Source organism: Topomyia yanbarensis, chromosome 2 (genome assembly GCF_030247195.1).
Source record: "Topomyia yanbarensis strain Yona2022 chromosome 2, ASM3024719v1, whole genome shotgun sequence".
In the NCBI taxonomy this organism is placed as follows: domain Eukaryota; kingdom Metazoa; phylum Arthropoda; class Insecta; order Diptera; family Culicidae; genus Topomyia; species Topomyia yanbarensis.
The window spans coordinates 1,552,599-1,570,311 of NC_080671.1; the positions used below are offsets into that span (position 1 = coordinate 1,552,599).

General features: G+C 39.3%; 1 protein-coding gene across 1 annotated transcript in view; it reads right to left on the reverse strand.

Moving 5' to 3' along the window:
• Positions 1 to 289: 289 nt before the first annotated feature.
• The window catches only part of LOC131682497 (protein turtle), a 208,086-nt gene continuing 190,662 nt past the window's right edge, over positions 290 to 17,713 (reverse strand). Inside the window, exon 11 of the mRNA XM_058964010.1 lies at positions 290 to 17,512. Coding sequence (XP_058819993.1) covers positions 15,868 to 17,512 — 1,645 coding nt within the window. The 3' untranslated portion in view covers positions 290 to 15,867. The remainder of the gene's footprint in view (positions 17,513 to 17,713) is intronic.

Consider the following 17,713-nt stretch of genomic DNA (forward strand, 5'->3'; position numbering starts at 1 on the left):
ATCGCACAATTTGCAGGCAATTTTTTCTATATTTCTCGAGTACTTTTTCAAATGGACGTAAGTAACATTGAGAGCCTCTCTTTGTTTACTTTCTCTTTCGTTTATTACGACGTCATTACAACACTTTGTACTAATTTTCCAGTACATATCGAAAGCCGACGGTTTTTACTACAATATTATGCAAAGAGTAGAGTAGTAAATGTTGAAATGGCCGAGTAATGAACAGAAGAGAAAGACCCCAAAGAGAATCTCTCATTGTTACTTACGTCCATTTGAAAAAGTACTCGAGATTTATCGACATCGAAGCAGGCGGTGTTTCAACGAGGTTGTTCAAGGCCCATGTAAAATTATCTGCCACGTGGTTTCAAAAAGATAATGGTTTCAAGCTTCGTCAGTGACAGAGCATTCTGTATGGGTGAAAAATATTCAATTTATTAAATTGCAGCGGAACCTTTTTCTCAATTGTATGATTCTGTGTGAGCCTTCAGCCACTGACTGTTCGAGTGAACAGAACCATTAAATAATGGATTTTTTCGGTTTCTATATCAACAGCAAACAGACAGACCATCAAAGGAACCCGAAATCGCCACGGCAATGATGCGTATTTCAATAACATCATTTGGGTATGCCCCAAATTCAGCACAATTTGAGAAGGTTTAAATCGATGGGACAGTTACATACAACGAATATACATTTGGAACATGTATCAGGACAAGAAAGGGTGTTAGAAAAAACTGGCTGCACCGACAGAATTAAGCTGATCGAGTGGATGAATTACTCGTTGCTTTTGTATTAACGAATTGCTAGAAATTTATAGATTTCGATGCACTGACAGAATATATTCGTAAATCTGCTGCGAATAGGTTTCGCACAGAAAACTTTCGTAAAATATTCGAATTTGACGTATATACAATTAATCATTCGTAGTTCTATGGAAAGCTTTTCATTTTTATTACCAGTTTTCCGCGAAAACCACGAATCTACCTTCGTGGGCCTCTAACGAATTGGTTCCATTAGTCAAACGAATAATTTGATGAAACATACGAAAATTTTTCTAATCTTAACAAGGATTCGTTCGAAATACAAACGATTTTTTCCGAAGAATCTCCGAAATGATTATGCACAAAAAATCATATTGCCAAATGAATTTATTCGTAAACCTGCTACGAATAAGTTCATCCGCGGATCCGAGCTTTTTCGTACATTGTAAATAGTTGATTTCGTTTACTCCACGAACTAAAAACATGGCGACTTGAAGAACGATATTTGTTTGTATTTTTCGTGATTGAAACGAAATATTTCGCTATTTTACTAAATGTTTCAATATAGCACGAATATTCTGTTTATCATTTTCGTTCATCGAACTAAACTTTCATCTATTTTTTCATCCGATCTTTTAGGGTCGATGTTGTCAATTTTTTATATTAAAACGATCGGTCTGCGAGATGAATTATCAATTGTACAAATAGTTGTTTCTAGTTGTTAAAAGCTAATGCTGAAGTTTATTCAAAGGAACTTCAATAACTGAAGAATCGAAAGCCCCCTTATCAGCCAAGAATACAGATGACATTTGCTCTTTAGAGCGTATGCCTGTTGAATATCTGTTGAAAGTAACGTAAAACAATCGTTCGTCCCCCTTGAATTTGCGTAATGCAAATTGTATCTCGGACAACGGTTTTTTGCCTTAATCGAATTGTCTAGGTGTGGTAAAGTAGAACATTAATCGGCCGATACGAATTGTGGTCGGAGGTTAGCTGGTCCTGGTTTATGGATAGCAATCACTGTTACTTGTCTGCAGTCATGTGAAACAATCTTCTGCTGTACAAACCTATTGAATGAATTCGATTCAATCGACTCTGTACTATATCAGACAGACCCTTCAATAAGTTGAATTTGGTTCTGTCTGAGAATTCCGCGAAAAATGTTAGTCAACTATGTAGTCTTCTGCTTAGGAACGGAGCCCGGACATACCTCTCTTGCAAAATCCAATGTTCATCACCTCTAATATTCCTCGTTTTCGTTTACTGTTATTCGATTTCGTATAATAAAAATAATTGGTTAGAAAAACATTCAAGGAAGTATGCGGTTTGATAAATTTCAATAATCGTTTCAGTCACAAGAAGGTTTCCGCCTATGGTTTTGTTCGAATTTCGAACAAAAAAATATTACCATGCTCTGCTTCCACGAGTGTGGGATTTGCACCGAAGTCGACCACCTAATCTAGATCTAGAATTTCTGCTTTTCATGACTTTATCCTGTTCGCTCTTCGGCATTCCCGCTGCATGTCCGGCTCATTGTATTCTGCCTTGCTTTATCAGTCTCGAGATCTCAGCATGTTTGAACACACCAAATACACGTTGATTTGTCTCCTTCAACAAGCACGCCTTATGTCCGCACAGAGCATCGGGAAGCGTTATTTTTAGAGAAATTTTGATGCAACCCCAATAATGTCTTGGTCGTTTGAAAGATAAAAAGTTTCAATCCATCCAACGTCACAAACGAGACGAATGTCTCTTTGGTTATTCTGACACTTGAGTTGGACCCTTCCTGCACCATACAAATAAACCTATTCAGTATTGCCGGAAAGTCATGTCCAAGTATTAACCACCGTGTCGTTTCAGTGAATCGTACGCTGTCTTGAAATCCACAAGCTGAGCTTACTAGTTCATGACATTTAACCAGGAATTGTCTTCTAGAAAGCAACTTTTCAAATCGAGGGTTGTAGTCACCATCAAATTACCGTCGTTGGTTCGTATCTCTGTGGAAGGTGCTAAATTTAAAATTGACTTATTTTTACATTTATTGACACTAAACATTCGATAACAGTAACGCAAAATACCGTTTTCATCAGTGTACTGCCCAGCAATACAATTTCGGACTTTGCTGATTGGAACAAAATGTGCATCGATCAATTGGTCAACTTCAACTCGACGCATTTTTTTACATCGTTCCTTTGCTGACGTTTTCTCTTCAGTTTTGAAAATGACATCGAAGCAAGAGACTCGTCGGAGCAAACATGATCACGTCTTCGTGAAAAGCGAACTGCCGGGCGACTAGTTGGCGAAATTGTTTAATATGGCCAAATCAATTGTGACCAACGTAATAAAAGTGTTCGGAAACTGGATCGGGAGAAACCAAAAGCCTCGCAAAAATGACGAAAAGAGTGACCAGCAGTTTCAAGCGAAACCCCAATCTCTCCATTCGAGAGAATGGGAGTTCGAATTCGAGAGTCACAAGCAAGCTAGGAGTGTCGTCATCAACCCTACATCGAGCTAAAAATCGACCCTGAGTGTCGACTTGCAAGGACGGCCTGGTTCCAAATAGTGACGATAAGCAAAACAAGTTGGCCAGAGAACGATCACAGAAGTTATACATGAAAATGCTGACGAAGTTTGATTGTGTGGTACCCTCGCCGTCAAGGCAAACTTTAAAGCTTCTTGAACAGTAATATTATACGTCGACTGGAAGAGGAAAGGTGGCTGAAATGTTCAAAGACATTAAGCTGTCGAAGTTCACAAAGAAATACCTCGTATGGCAGGCTATCTGTTCCTGTGGCTTTAAGAGCGACCTTTTCATCGCAACTTGGACTCTTAAGCTTGTTCTCTTGGACTCTTAAGATTGTTCTGTTCGATTTTCGATTGAACCCTCCCATCATGTCCTTGGGCACTAGCTAGGCTTTGCTCGCGGTATTTTTTGTTGAGTTGATCTATTGTGGTGTACCCCTGGTCAATATCGCATCGGCCCAGGCCGACCAGTTACCATTGAGGGTACCTGTCGTTGTCTGATGGTGCGAAGTAGCCCAGATCCAATTTAACTACCACATTGGGATTTTCTAACCACATTTCATGATGAAGTTTTATCGATCATTGGAGGATCTTTGGAAATATACAGAATGTGGCGAATTTTCGTGAAATAAGTTGGTGGCTTTTCCGCGACATGAATTTTTGTCTCTAGATGTCAATGTATCAAACATTTTACTAAAATGCAGAGATGTTGCCAAAAGATCTACCAAAATAAAAGCGGTAAAAAATGAAAGCTGAAAACACCGTCAACCAGCCCCTGTCTGCCCTAGTGATTGAAATTCGGAAAAATGTTTTAGCCTATAACAATGTTCTATTGGCCAGTCGCTCACCTGCAAATAGTTTCTCCCACCAAATTTCCGTTTCAGAGATTCCCCGAAAAAAACATTTATACGAACGAAATTAAAAAGGAATGCTCACCAGTCTACTGTCTACCTCAACGCAAGCAAGTTCTAAAATATATAAAACAAGTTAAGCGATCGACAAATAATGGCTGTTAATTTTAAATATTGCCCCACCCGTCTTTTTATGCGCAAAGTGGAACATTTCTAATAATTCAATTTTTTGGTCTTTTGACTTAAGTGCCAATACCTTATTTAGGACTGGTGGTATCCAATGGGGAAAAACGATCGGAAATGGTGACTGAAGCTAAGCAATCATGTGAAAAAAAATCCCCCCAGAGGCGAGACTCGAACTCGCAAACTTTGAGACTCCGGTCCAATGCACTAACCCTTATGCTATCCCTGGGTATGGTGACATCATTTGCAGGCAGGGTGCGATCACTGTCGCCAGTGGGATAACCATATGTTATTTCTGGGATGTCACCATACCCAGGGATAGCATAAGGGTTAGTGCATTGGACCGGAGTCTCAAAGGTTGCGAGTTCGAGTCTCGTCTCTGGGGGGAATTTTTTTCACATGATTGCTTAGCTTACCTCACCATTTCCGATCGTTTTTCCCCGTTGGATACCACAAGTCCTAAATAAGTGGAACATTTATTGATCATATTTCAAACTTTGTACTGATAACGTGAACACTTTCTGTCACCTCGTACTTCCTATATGTTCATTACAAACAGAGTTAAAAATAATCGAAGGTCTTTTTTGACGACTGAAAATGAACCTGATGCGACTCGCGGTGAGTAGAAAAAATATTCATTCAAATATCCATCCTTATTCATTCAGCTGAATATCGTACAATATATTAATTTCACTAATTATCTAGGAAAATGTTTTCAAATGCCGGTGAAGCATATGAAACAACAATCATCATCGCTTACATTGTGCCAGTGTCTACTTTGATGCGTTTGATTCGTTGCTGCAGCGTCGCTTCGTGTAATAATCGGAGACGAATGAAAATCTGCACGGATGAATGGGCAGTTTGTTCGTTTGACGTTTTCGGCTGCGTCACTGAATATTGAAAATGAATGCGGCTGAATATGATCAATTTTTATTCAATGAATTTGAATATTTTTAACTCCGGTCAGGATAAGTCACATGCAGTTAAATGGAAACATTCACACACAACATCAACGGCACGGAACGAACGGTTTGACGTACGGCACGTGTGAACGGGCACAAGAGAAAAGTATTAAACTTATCCTGATCCTAGTCCTTAAGCGAGCAGCAAGCAATACCTTGAACGTGTCGCATCGCTGAGATGGTTTATCGGAACTCCGAAGCCATCGTCCATTCCCTTTCACACCTGCGATTGTATGTATGCGAATAAAGATTACGGGGACGTGAACTGACAAGGAAAGCCTCGGTTCGGTCGGTCTTCGGTTTGACGACATGCATATATGTGTATGTGAGCATCGTGTTAGGTGCGGACCGATGAGCAATATATTTTGCGCCGTTTAGAATTCACTTGACGACGTTTGTGAAAAGAATGGCAGAGGAATCAACACCCTAAGCAAGGTCACCACAGCTTAATGACCCAAATTAGCTTGGTGATCCATTGATTATGTCATCGTTCATATACACGGTGATTCTTATCCTAATGGCATCGCTCTCGGCGAAGTATGCCCGTTTAGACAAAATATATCTTTATGCGTCGGCCTAATCTTTGAACGATATCAGTACAACATTTCGGATATGATGGAACTGGATAAAAAATTATTTCTATTAAAAAAAATACAATTTACTAGAGACCTTCTGTTCTGTAAATAAAATTGGATGCTCGGAAAAATGCTAGAAAACAACATTTTTGAGCATAGTAATATATTTTAAGAAATGATATCTTTGGCAACGGATCATTTCGAATATCACAAATCGATACTACATTATTTCCTAACATATCAACGAATTTTAATAATTCGGGAAGAGGTTATCAGATAATCAAATCGATCTTCAGAAATGTTAACCTGGAGTAAAACTTAGTATACAGATCTTAGTATCTGGAAAAATCAGGCAAAATATCTAGCTTAACCGAATGTCTGTTCAGCTGCGAAAATTTTGGAAAACTCCAGATAAATCTGGAATATAGGCAACACTGGTCACAAGAAGATTTAAGCACTTTATCTAGGGATTCTGCTGTTCATAACATTAACTGTTTTCTCTTCCATAGTCTCGCTACATGTCCGGCTCATTGTATTCTGCCGTGCTTTGTAGCGTTTTATCGTCCAGAAGTCAAGAAGTTTCAATCCATCTAACGCCACAAACGAGTCGGATGTCCCTTTGGCTATTCTGACGCTTGCGTTTAACCCATCCTGCGACATACAAATCAGCCTACTCAACCATGCCAGAAATCCATGTACATGTACAACTACATTTCGTTTCGTTGCACTGAATCATACGCTGTCTTCAAATCCACGCACTGATAGTGAGTGGACAAGTTGTATCTCCGACATTTAACCAGGACTTGTCTTCTAAAAAAAGCAACTTTTCAAATCAAGAGCCATTATTTCGTTGTATCTGCCATCAGAAGACCGTCATTGCCAAGTTAGCTCGGGAACCGGTTCGGAATTCTGAATGGAGTCAGTATGGTTGCCAACTCAAATTCAACAACCGATTCCGGCTCAATCGGCTTCGGAATCGATTGTTGAATTTGAGCTGAAATCCAAACTGACTCCATTCAGGATTCCGAATCAAATTCCGAACGGTTTGTTGGTATCCTGGGTGGAGGTGCTTAATTGAAAATCCAACACAGTTCGTTTCGTTGCACTGAACTTTCAGTTGTTTATCACTTTTGTAGATACTAAACATTCCAGACTGTTAAACACCTGATTTGGAAATGGAAATCCTCCTATTTGGCTGGATAGCTTACTATACATAGACGTTCTGACAAATGTTCTTTGAAAATGTTCATAATTTTGGGGGTCAAAATTAATAACCCTCTACAAAATATATTTCATTGAGATTAAATCGTACAAATTTATAGTGGATAGAATGTTACAACATTTTTGTCAGTGTACAGCGCAAATTCGTTAGCTGGGTGTTCGCTAGTTGGGGCATACTCCAACTAAAAGACACTCCCATGTCAAAACTGAAAGTCAAAAAGTGATTGACGTTTGAGAGTCATCGATTTATTGGTTGATTTCTGTGGCGATCTAGAAAAAAGCATACTTTGAAATTCAATGGAATTTATCATATTCCGAATTGTTTTTAGTGAAATAATGTGTTAAATGTTACGCTTGTTCCATTCAGCATAAATTAGTTTGTGTCGTAGAGAGGTTAGTTTAATAACTTTTGAATGTCATCTCTGATGTATTCAATCCTTGATTCAATCACATTAGCTAGTGGCAACGTAGTATGCTTGCACTTTATCGGCTTTTTTCCGGCGGTGTATCCATTTCCTGTTTTATGTGAAGGAATTTTTTAAAAAAATATTTAATAGCAAAAAGAACACTAATGACATACTTTGTCACAAAAATCAACTTTAAACTGGATGGAAGCAGCCAACATTCGTGAACCGTAAAATATTTCTGTTTGTTTTTTTTATTGAAAGAAAACAAACAATCAGTGTTTCCCTCGGGTAATTTTTGCCAGCTATCAGTTGCCCCAATTAACGGATACGATTCGCTAGTTGGGGCGCAGTTGTGACCCAACTAATGAATTTGCGCTGTACTGGCCAGCAATATAATGTTGGAATTTTTTTTAGTTGCCCATAGTATGACGTTCAAAAATTCAGAAAAGTTCAAAAATATTTTAAGATTTTTTATAGCGTCGGAGAAACCATCCAAATTTGTAAAAAAGAGAAAATGTATTATGATTGGCTTAAAACTTTTTTTTTTTATTTCGATTATAGAGGTTTTAACCTTAAGGTCATTCGCCTCTTCGAATTAGAAAAATCTCTTATGAAAAATTTCTAACCCTATGTGCGGGGTCGGGACTCGAACCCAGGTGCGCTGCGTACAAGGCAATCGATTTACCAACTACGCTACGCCCACCCCCAATTGGCTTAAAACGAGTTGGAACAGCATTCAGCATTAGTTTTCATTAAAGAAACGTTACATTGGGCACTCTAGGAATTGGCGTCGGTCTACAATCCAAATGAACAAGTATCGTTTCGAACTGTTTAGTTTAAAAGCGGTAGACAGAATATCAGTCAAATCTCGCTGGAATATGATTCGGAATTGGGTCATTAAGCTATATATAGTTTTCCATTCCATTCGATAAATTTTAGGTCCAATATAGATAATATAACATTATTTAAAAAAAAAATTTCGTTGTAATACGTAAAAACGATTTTTTTTTTGTTTTTTAAAATAAATCTTATGCAAACTTGGCAACCATACATAGGAAAACTGCGGTTGTTTACATCTGGCCTATCAAGACAACACCCAAAGTGAAAAAAAACTATATGCATTGGATGGTGTTTACAGCGTTGCCAATGTTCCAGATTTATCTGGAATCTTCCAGATTTTTCCTAACTGAACAGACATTTGTTCAAGCCAGACATTTTTCCAGATTTTTTAATTTTGCCAGATTTTTCCAGATATTCTGAATTCTACGTTAAACCGCAGAAGGAATGCCATTATGACATATATTTCTGGCACAGCTAGTTTTTTTAATCCTTTAGCAGAAAGGTAAACCTCTCATTCTACGAGATTTATAAATTATAGAGATTGTTACACACAATTTTTGGAAATCTGGGTCATATTTTCCAAAACAAAAATCGATTAATGTTCTATGAAGACTAAAATGTATGCCAAATTTCGATGACTTTGAGCTCGCTGTCAAGTTTTTTTCCAGACATTTTTATTTGAACTACCAGATTTTCTTTGGAAAATAGTGGCAACCCTGGGTGTTTATGTCAAATAAAAATAACCCTGCGGGAAAACCGGCAAAGCATGTATTAATTTTTTTCTGACAGAGCATCATTTGTCGTGCAATTCGATATGTCAAATGGTTCTGATAGTGTCAAAACCTGTGTCAAGATAGTGTCCTGTAGATGATAGTGTCAAAACCTGTGTCTGATAGTGTCAAGACTGTCAACATATTTCTTTATTTTAAATTTCAATATTATTTTCACGTTTCCTGAGTTGGAAAAAAACATTGTTACAATCACGAAAATCAGCTTTATCGATGTATGTAATAAAAAAAAAATTTTTTTCGCTTTTAAAGACCCAATTCTGGTTTAATTCTGTTCAAATGCATCTACCACTTCCGACTCGATTGGTTTCAGAATCCAATCGAGCAAAAGCATACATGATTGTCTATTCGGTGTCAGGGCCAACGAACCGAGGGACTATCCTTCCAATGCTCTTTCTCAGGGATATACCGATGATACGACAAAAGATCGAAGGTGGCGCCGCTCGAGTACAGACGTAAATTTTTTCGTGTAAATCAATTCACGTTCATCTTTGAACGATTGAAAATCCAGGGTGATACGACAAGGGGCCATCCATATACAACGTGGACAATTTAGAGGAGGATAGGGATCACGAAAAAGTCCACGCTTGTCCATGGGGAGGGGTGGGGGTGTGGGAAATGTCCACGTGGACTGTTTATCATATTGTTGTCTTTTATAGGAAAATGAAAGAAATTTGTATCGTCATCGGTGTGAGCACCTTCAATTTTTTTTCAAGATTTTGAAATAGCCAAAGTTCTTATAACAGCATAGAGTGTGAGTGTGCATACATCTATGAAAATTGAAAACATTAATGGCAACTCGTCGCTGTTGTGCTATCTTATGACAATCGCCATTTTGGGATAAACTGAGTTATATATGCCACATTACAGAATAATCTCTACAAAACGGCGTTTTCAGAATTTTGAAACTCTGCTTGGTTACTGAGATATAGCGAGAAACGTTGTGAAAAATTGTGAGTTTTTCGTTTCAAATCGTTATTTGGGATTGCCTCAAATTATATTAAAGTTTCAGATGATTTTATGCTTTTTCAGTAATTAACATATGCTGACAGTCAACTGCTACTATTAGCACGGTCAGTGTCTGAATAATGTGAACTATTTACGAAGCATTTCACTGGAATTTGGAATAGAATAGCTCTAGAATTTCCATACAAGGGTCCCGTTTAAAAATGTCTTCTGGAACAGTTTTTCGAGCATATCTACTTTAAAACAAGAGGTGGAATATGCCGTTATTCAAATTCCCTGCGGTATGATTTATTTGAACACTTTTGTGGATTCTTCACAAATGGTACACAATCACTGAAATGCTATCTTACTCCCTAGACTAGATAAATGGCTGGCAGTTATTTTGGCCGGATCAACAATCACGGGATTCAAGTTTAAATCACTCTATTCTACAAAAAAATTAGTCGTTACACTGGGTTTTATAAACTAAATATTGGTAGCTTATTTATACAAACTTTTTCTCGTTTAATGTCAAATCATTATTTATGCAGAAGTCACCTTTACCGCATTCATACTATTACAACTAATTTATGTGAATGTTCGGAATCATATCATATTGATCACATGATTTTACAATGTCCCATATTTTCTGAAACAAGACAAAATTTTCTCCCTTCTCTTACTACTACAGGGAGACCAATTAACATTCTGTAAGAGATATACTCAGTACATAATAGAAACTTTGTTATCCTAAAAATCAAACACCAAACGTTGATACTTCATTCATTCTAATAACTTTACATGTACACAATGGATAACTGACGATGAATGACTTATCATGAAAATTATACAATCAAGACAGTCAAGATGAAGTACAGCTCCGTTACGGTTTTTCTTCAACCAAGTAAGCTAAAATAGTTTAAGGATTTGAAAAGAATTAATCTCATTCGCATAGCATGGATGTATACCAGGGATGTCAATCACAATAAACTTCCTAAATGTCACTTAATATCCCTGCAAAATATTTCGAAATGAGCGTCACTGATCCAAAGAAGCATTTAGCACAGAAAACTTTTTCATGAGTAATCCCGTCTTGGTGTTTCTTCTCCTGCTTGAAATCGCAGAAGTGTTCTGCGAGTGAAGTTGGATGACAGCATAGCATTGCAGTGCTGAAATTAATCAGGCGATCCCCAAGGCAGTTACTTAGAACTCGTGCTGTTCGTAATATTATTCGACGATTTCGAATTCATTTTGCTAGTTGGGTTAAAATTAGTCTATTCAAACCAGTTCGGCCCAAGTCACTCCCAACGATTTATTATATCCCCTTCAAACTGAAACGGTCGGTACGGTTGTCCTCCTTTAAGATTCAAAACAATTCGTTTATTAAATTATTAATTTAATTGGCGTCTAATTTTGAAAGGTCTTCATACCCAACTCTGAACAGTAGGCCTGGCCGTTTAAATATTTGCGACATATGAAAACATGGTTCAAATATTAATATGGACAAGAAAAACACTACAGAATAACTGCAGCGTTTTCCAGGATGCTTTTCAATATTGGCTGTGTAAGGGTTAGAATCGAATAGAATAGAATAGAACAAAAAAAAACAAGGGTCCCAGAGGCCTGGCGGGTGGCAACCCTTGTGTTGTAATAAGCTTGCGATCAGAAATAAAAATGATCAATGAGGTTTTCAATTCCATTAGGTCTTAGGAACGATGCTTCTTGAAGTCACGATTTCAGCTTGTCTTTTTTAGGATTAAAAGGAATGCTTCTGGTTTCTCTGCCTAAACTAGACAAACAGTGTTGTGCGTAAATCTTTCAGTTTTTCAAACTGGTGCCCAGTAAAATAATAGTAAACAGAATAGTACTTAGAATGAAATTAGACTCAATATTGTGGACTGGAATATTATTTTCAAGTTATGAGTTTTTGAAGTTTTCAAGTTGATAAAATTTAACAATTTTCAATTTCTGATAAGTCGTAAACTAATCGATATATGGAATTTTTTACACAATAAAAGCTGTGTTTTCGTATTACTGACCAACAAATATACTCATTTTTTTAATTATTAAGCTTATGTATTTCGCAATTACTAAAAAGAATATTGGTTTCAACATGGACCAAATCTTTTTGTGAATATTAAGGAACATGTTAGGAAAATTGTAAAAAAATTCTACCACAGATATCGAAAAACTTTACGAGATATTGCAATTATAACAGGGCTATCACATACTATAAGATTATTTTGCTCCGCGCAGTAGGCTGTGAAAAAAACGTTTACAAAAGCACCAAGACCAAAAGAATAACGCTGTACTTAATCCCACATCGTTTGTTCCTATCTGGAAAAGTCACAGTGCAGTTTAAGTTGTTTCGTTGACCCGTTTGTCGCATCCCTTGCGAAACATTTTTTCGCTTCAACTGGCCAAAGCGTCTTTATCCGCCAGCTGTACTCGAAAAACTGAACTAACAATCACGTGTTAAGGTGAAGATATGTGGAAACCACGTTGCTAGGCACCGACTCGCTTGTTTACATTGAGAAAAACTGAAATCTGAAGGGAAAATTCAAACGCACAAATGAGAGTTTCAGAACATTTTCCTTTGCTCATCTGTACATTGGCAGAAAATTCGAAGTTTTGTTAATAAACGATTAAAGTTTCGCGAGTGTTTTTGCAGTGGTGTGTGAATAAAGTGCATTTGAAAAAGTGCAATGAAAACGAGAGGAAGAAGAAAAGAAACCCCAAGTGAAGAGGGGTGATATTTTCGCACAAAATAGGAGCTACAGATGGCATTCCGTCAAAAACTCGGATTGATTGTATAGGAAAATGTCCTAGCTTCCTTAAGTAGTAGTTTCGTGGCACACCATCAAGGTTAGTGTGTTGAAAAACGTATTTTTATATTTGCTCATGTCAGATACATGGTTAGGCAGGGGAGAGGGGTGTGTGCGGCGTAGCAGCTATGTTGTGGCTCGCATCGAATTATGAATTACATGCTTTGAGAAGTACACGATTAGTTTTACGTAGAGTTTCTTTTTCGATATTGAAACTTGACTTTTTGGACCCAGTAGACATGTTGTGCAATGTTTGCAGAATAAAAATAGTAAAAATGATGGAGATTGATATTTGTAAGTACATTTGACGGACATATACGTCATTATTGCAATTCCCTCCTCATTTTTCATTCACATGGTGTTTTGAGACAAACTTGCCACCCACCCCAGTTGGTCTGGGTTCAATCCCAGTCGAGGTCGTTGAGATTTTTCAGAGGTAAGAAAAATCTGAGGTCACGCCTTCCTTCGGAAGGATCACGCCTTCATTCGGAAGGGAAGCCGTTGGTCCCCGGTCCATGAGTTGATGGGTCGATATTCAATCCAGATAGTGGGAGTGTCACCTCTCTGGCGTCGGTATTTGGCCTCGTAGCGGAAATAGGCCGACGGAAAATAAACAGAATTGGAAGAAGGAAGAGACAAACTTGCAGCAAAAAATCAAGTGATTTATCAGATGATTTTTCGATGATTATGAAATGTCAGATGATTATTGCGTATTCTCGAACAGTAACTCCGATTCGAACATAGCAGGCTTAATTTCAGAGTTGAAAGAGAAATTTCATGGTCCCAATACCGGTAATCCAATTGAAACATACTACTACGGAAAATGTCAGGCTTGCGCTTACCCTAAAGCTAGCACTTTGGGAGAAAAATGAAATCAGTTTTCCGTACACACGTCACTAAAGGGTGTTCAATAAAAAATGAGAATGATTTCAATACCTTTCTGTAATTAAAGTAAAGAGCGTAAAGAGAATCGCTCTCTGGACTTCCTAGAATTGGGTGGCAGGTTTCTTTTCGCTCGGGTGCTGTCAGTTCAATCGAAAATGGCGTCGAAGCATTCCGTGAGTGTGTTGTATGGTTTTACGAAACGCGCGGTCATCGAGGAAAAAAGTTTACGGTAGATCACCTTGAAGACGAAAACGTGCCCGTGAGTACAGTTTACCGGATCCTGCCGATAGCGACCGTTCGGCGAAGATAATGACGATGAAGAAGAAGGAAGCGTTGAAAAAACTATTCGACAACAAGGACGGAACGAGTTTGCGTGACGCCAGCCGAAAATATCACCACTACCATTCCTTGATTCTCCGAACCCTAAAGATGGAGGACAACATCTGTTGGAAGAAGACTCGGTCCCCCGAGTACATGGGCGAGCAGATAGCGATCGTGAAATCGCAGTGCCAGTGGATGACGAATAACTACCACGGGACGTCTTTCGTGCTGGACGACGAAAGTTACTTTCCGCTCTCGAAGATCCACATTCCAGGAAATAATAGCTACTATTCCAGCGCCGAGTCGGCCACACCCCCCAAAATAGAATATAAGTTTAAGCAGAAATTTGAAAAAAAAAAAAAGTTATACTGTGCATCGCCAGGATTTCAAAGCCGTGGTTCAAGCCGAGCGGTCTGGTCATCAATCAAAAAGTGTACCAGGAGGAGTGTCTTCAGAAAATTCTTCTGCCGTTCTTAAAGGAGCATCATGCGAATGGGAAGTACGTCTTCTGGCCGGAGAAGACCTCTTCCCATTTCGCCAAGAAGACGTTGGAGTATCTTGAGCAGAAAAAGATATCGTACTTGCCGAAAGAAAGGAACCCGACCAACTTGCCCGTTGAGGCTTCCTCAGTGCCCTAGTGTACAAAAATAATTGGCGAGCCAAGGATACGAAGCAGTTGATCGGGAATTGTATCCGGAAGATGGAGGTCAGTGCCGTCCACCGCTCTTGTGGGAGCATCGCGACTAAGTGGCGTAGTACTGCTGACCAGGGCCCCTACTCCAATATTCATTGACGGTTTTTGAAGAATAAACATTACATTTTTAATAAAAAAAAACTGAATTCGTTGATTTTTTTTTGTTTTTTAACTACGTGACTGAAAAAAAAATTATTTTTTATTGAACACCCCTAAGTAACAGTGAATGAATTAGTAAGAAAATTTTGCCAGTAAGGCAAAAACTTTTTGATTCACTAATTCATCGTAAACCAACCAAAGCAACTTTTTACAAATCAGTGAAAAAAATATCGAGAGCGATTAATGTCTGGTGATTAGCGAATTTGCGGAAAACTGTGGAACCCCTGTGGAAATTTACAAAAAACAACACCCGCACAGGTAAAAAAAACATTAAAAACCTCCTAAAAATCAGCTAGATTTCACAGGTATGTCAATCTTTAAACTTTTCCAATTTATCGCAATATGAAGTATAGTAATAATTGAAAACAAAACCCCTCTGGATTTGACTGAATTAACAAAGCAAGCCGAGAAACGCTCGACGATTAATTTCCACGGTTTCGCCTTTTTCACCCTCACCCTTTCAGGCCTCCTACCACCACTGCAAACGATATCACCGCCAACTGCTTTTGTCCGTCCAACGCAACGTGCTTGGTAGTTGGTTTCTTTTTTCCATTAATTTTCACTAAATAATTGTTTCCGTGCCGTAACGTTGTTGCATAAGTTTGGTTTGTTTTATCAAAACTCGCCTGTATAATAGTGGATTTCCTTGAATTGTTTCATCGAATGTCTACTTAAATCACAATCATTCCAATTATTTACATAACTATTGTAAAAGTCTTCAACTTTTGTATGTTTTCCTTATCGCGAATCGATCCATCTGTCTGTTACATGCAATTTCCCCCCACGGGTAGATTCATTCCCATTCAATTAGATATTGCTATAGTTATTGGATAAGTCGAGTCTTACAATTAAGCACGATTGATCGCGAACAGCACGTTTGTTCGTATTTTTTTTTCGGAAGCCCCTCACAAAACCGCACGCGGGATTTTAACAGGAACTTTCCAGCTCGAATACCCTGCTGGCGTCCATTCCGACACCAAAACTACCCGACAGATGGTGCTGTTGCTGTTGCTGCTGTTGAAGTTGTTGCCGTTTCCGCCACTCGTAGAATTCCTCCTTCATTGACTCGACACGTGCATCGATATTGTCGTAACGGGATTGACCCCGTTTCCGAGTGCTGCCGAGGGTAAGTCCAAGACCACCACTACCAACACCACCACCACCCCCACCACCGGGATCTCCGGTAACGCTTAACGAAAGACCGGCGGCATCCCAGAGCAGATCACTGGACGTCGACGGAAGTGTCATCAGATGGTGGAAATCGTCTCGCATTATTCCCGTCGGGGTGGAAGCGGTCGGAGTTGGCGTCGAAGGGTCGAACTCGTAGTGACCATCCACGCTGCCCACATCCGCAGCGTTGTTGATGTTGGCCTTCTCGGAGGCCATGTTCAGTCTTGTAATCAGTTCCAACCAGTGGGACATTGAGTAAGGTGGATGGTCGAACCGGCCGCCACCGAACGATAGTGGTGCCGAGTGGTGTAAACTCGGCGGTGGCGGTGGTGGTCGATACGGTGGAAGGTAACGCCATTCTCTTAACAAGTTGTTGCTAACCTGGAAACTGGCATTCTGCTGGGTGTTGTTGGATGTATTCTTACTACCGAATCCACTGGAACTGGAGTAACTTTGCGGGGAGGCCTCCAGAGTTGCACTCAGTGGAGTTGAACTGAGATTGAGATTCAGCATGGGAGATCGTAGTTCCGGTATTGTCCTCGTCAAACTTCTTGGCATTAGTCGCGGATGATACCGGGAGAATTTGGGCCTACTACTGTACGTGTGACCGTGGAAGGGCACATTCTGATACAGATTGTGATGATAGTATCTAGAACTGGGCACATGTACTGGGACGAAGCCATGTGAGAAGTGACGTGAACTGTTATGTAAACTGCCCAACATCGGAAGCTCGTGGTTATATCCGGCGTAATTGTAACGATAGGCACTCTGTGGAGTCGGGAATGAACGCTCAGCTGAGCTAAGATGATGGACCGAACTGAGATCACTGAAGTACAGTGGTGACCAGGGTGAATTCACAACCTGTGGGCTAGAGGTAGCCGGAGAACTAGCCATCACCTTGGAAATTCTTGAAGGTGTCGTGTACAACGACTGAGTCACCATCGGGGCAGGTACATTGGAGCTAATCGTAGTGATATTTAAATTCTCTGGCAACGTGTTGGTGTACAGTGAATGAATTGGCTGCTGTGGTTCTGCCATCGCAAATCCATCCTCCGTGTGTAAACTTAACCGACTCAGACTCGTAACCAACGGGCGCCTCCAGGAAGCTCTCGGCAACGATAGTCCTTTGGGTAGAAAACCTCCATCATCACTGCTGCTGTAGTACGAAACTATACTGTTCCGCAGGGAAACGATCCCATCGACGGCATCCTGGGTCAGAATGAAGCGCCCGTCCGCTGATCGATGGATCTGACCCAAATTCGTCGACTGATCACCGGTAAACTTATTCGAATAGATGCTATCGCAGTTCTGACACCTCCCCGGAGGCCAAATCCAGTGCAGAATGGCGATAAGAATGCCTATGCCGGGTAATCGGCTGGTTTTGCTTCCTGTTTGTAGATATCTGGAACATGTTTAAACGGTATTAGTCTTTGATTACCAAACAATATTTTATGTAGGCAGTCTCTCAATTACCTTTAGTTCTAACTTTTAAAACAATTTTCATTAGGGTAGCATGATGAGTTAGAAGAACATTTGTTAGTAAGGAACAGTTGGAAATAGGGGGGGTTAGTAGTTGGACATTTAAGACTTCAGCAATTAAACT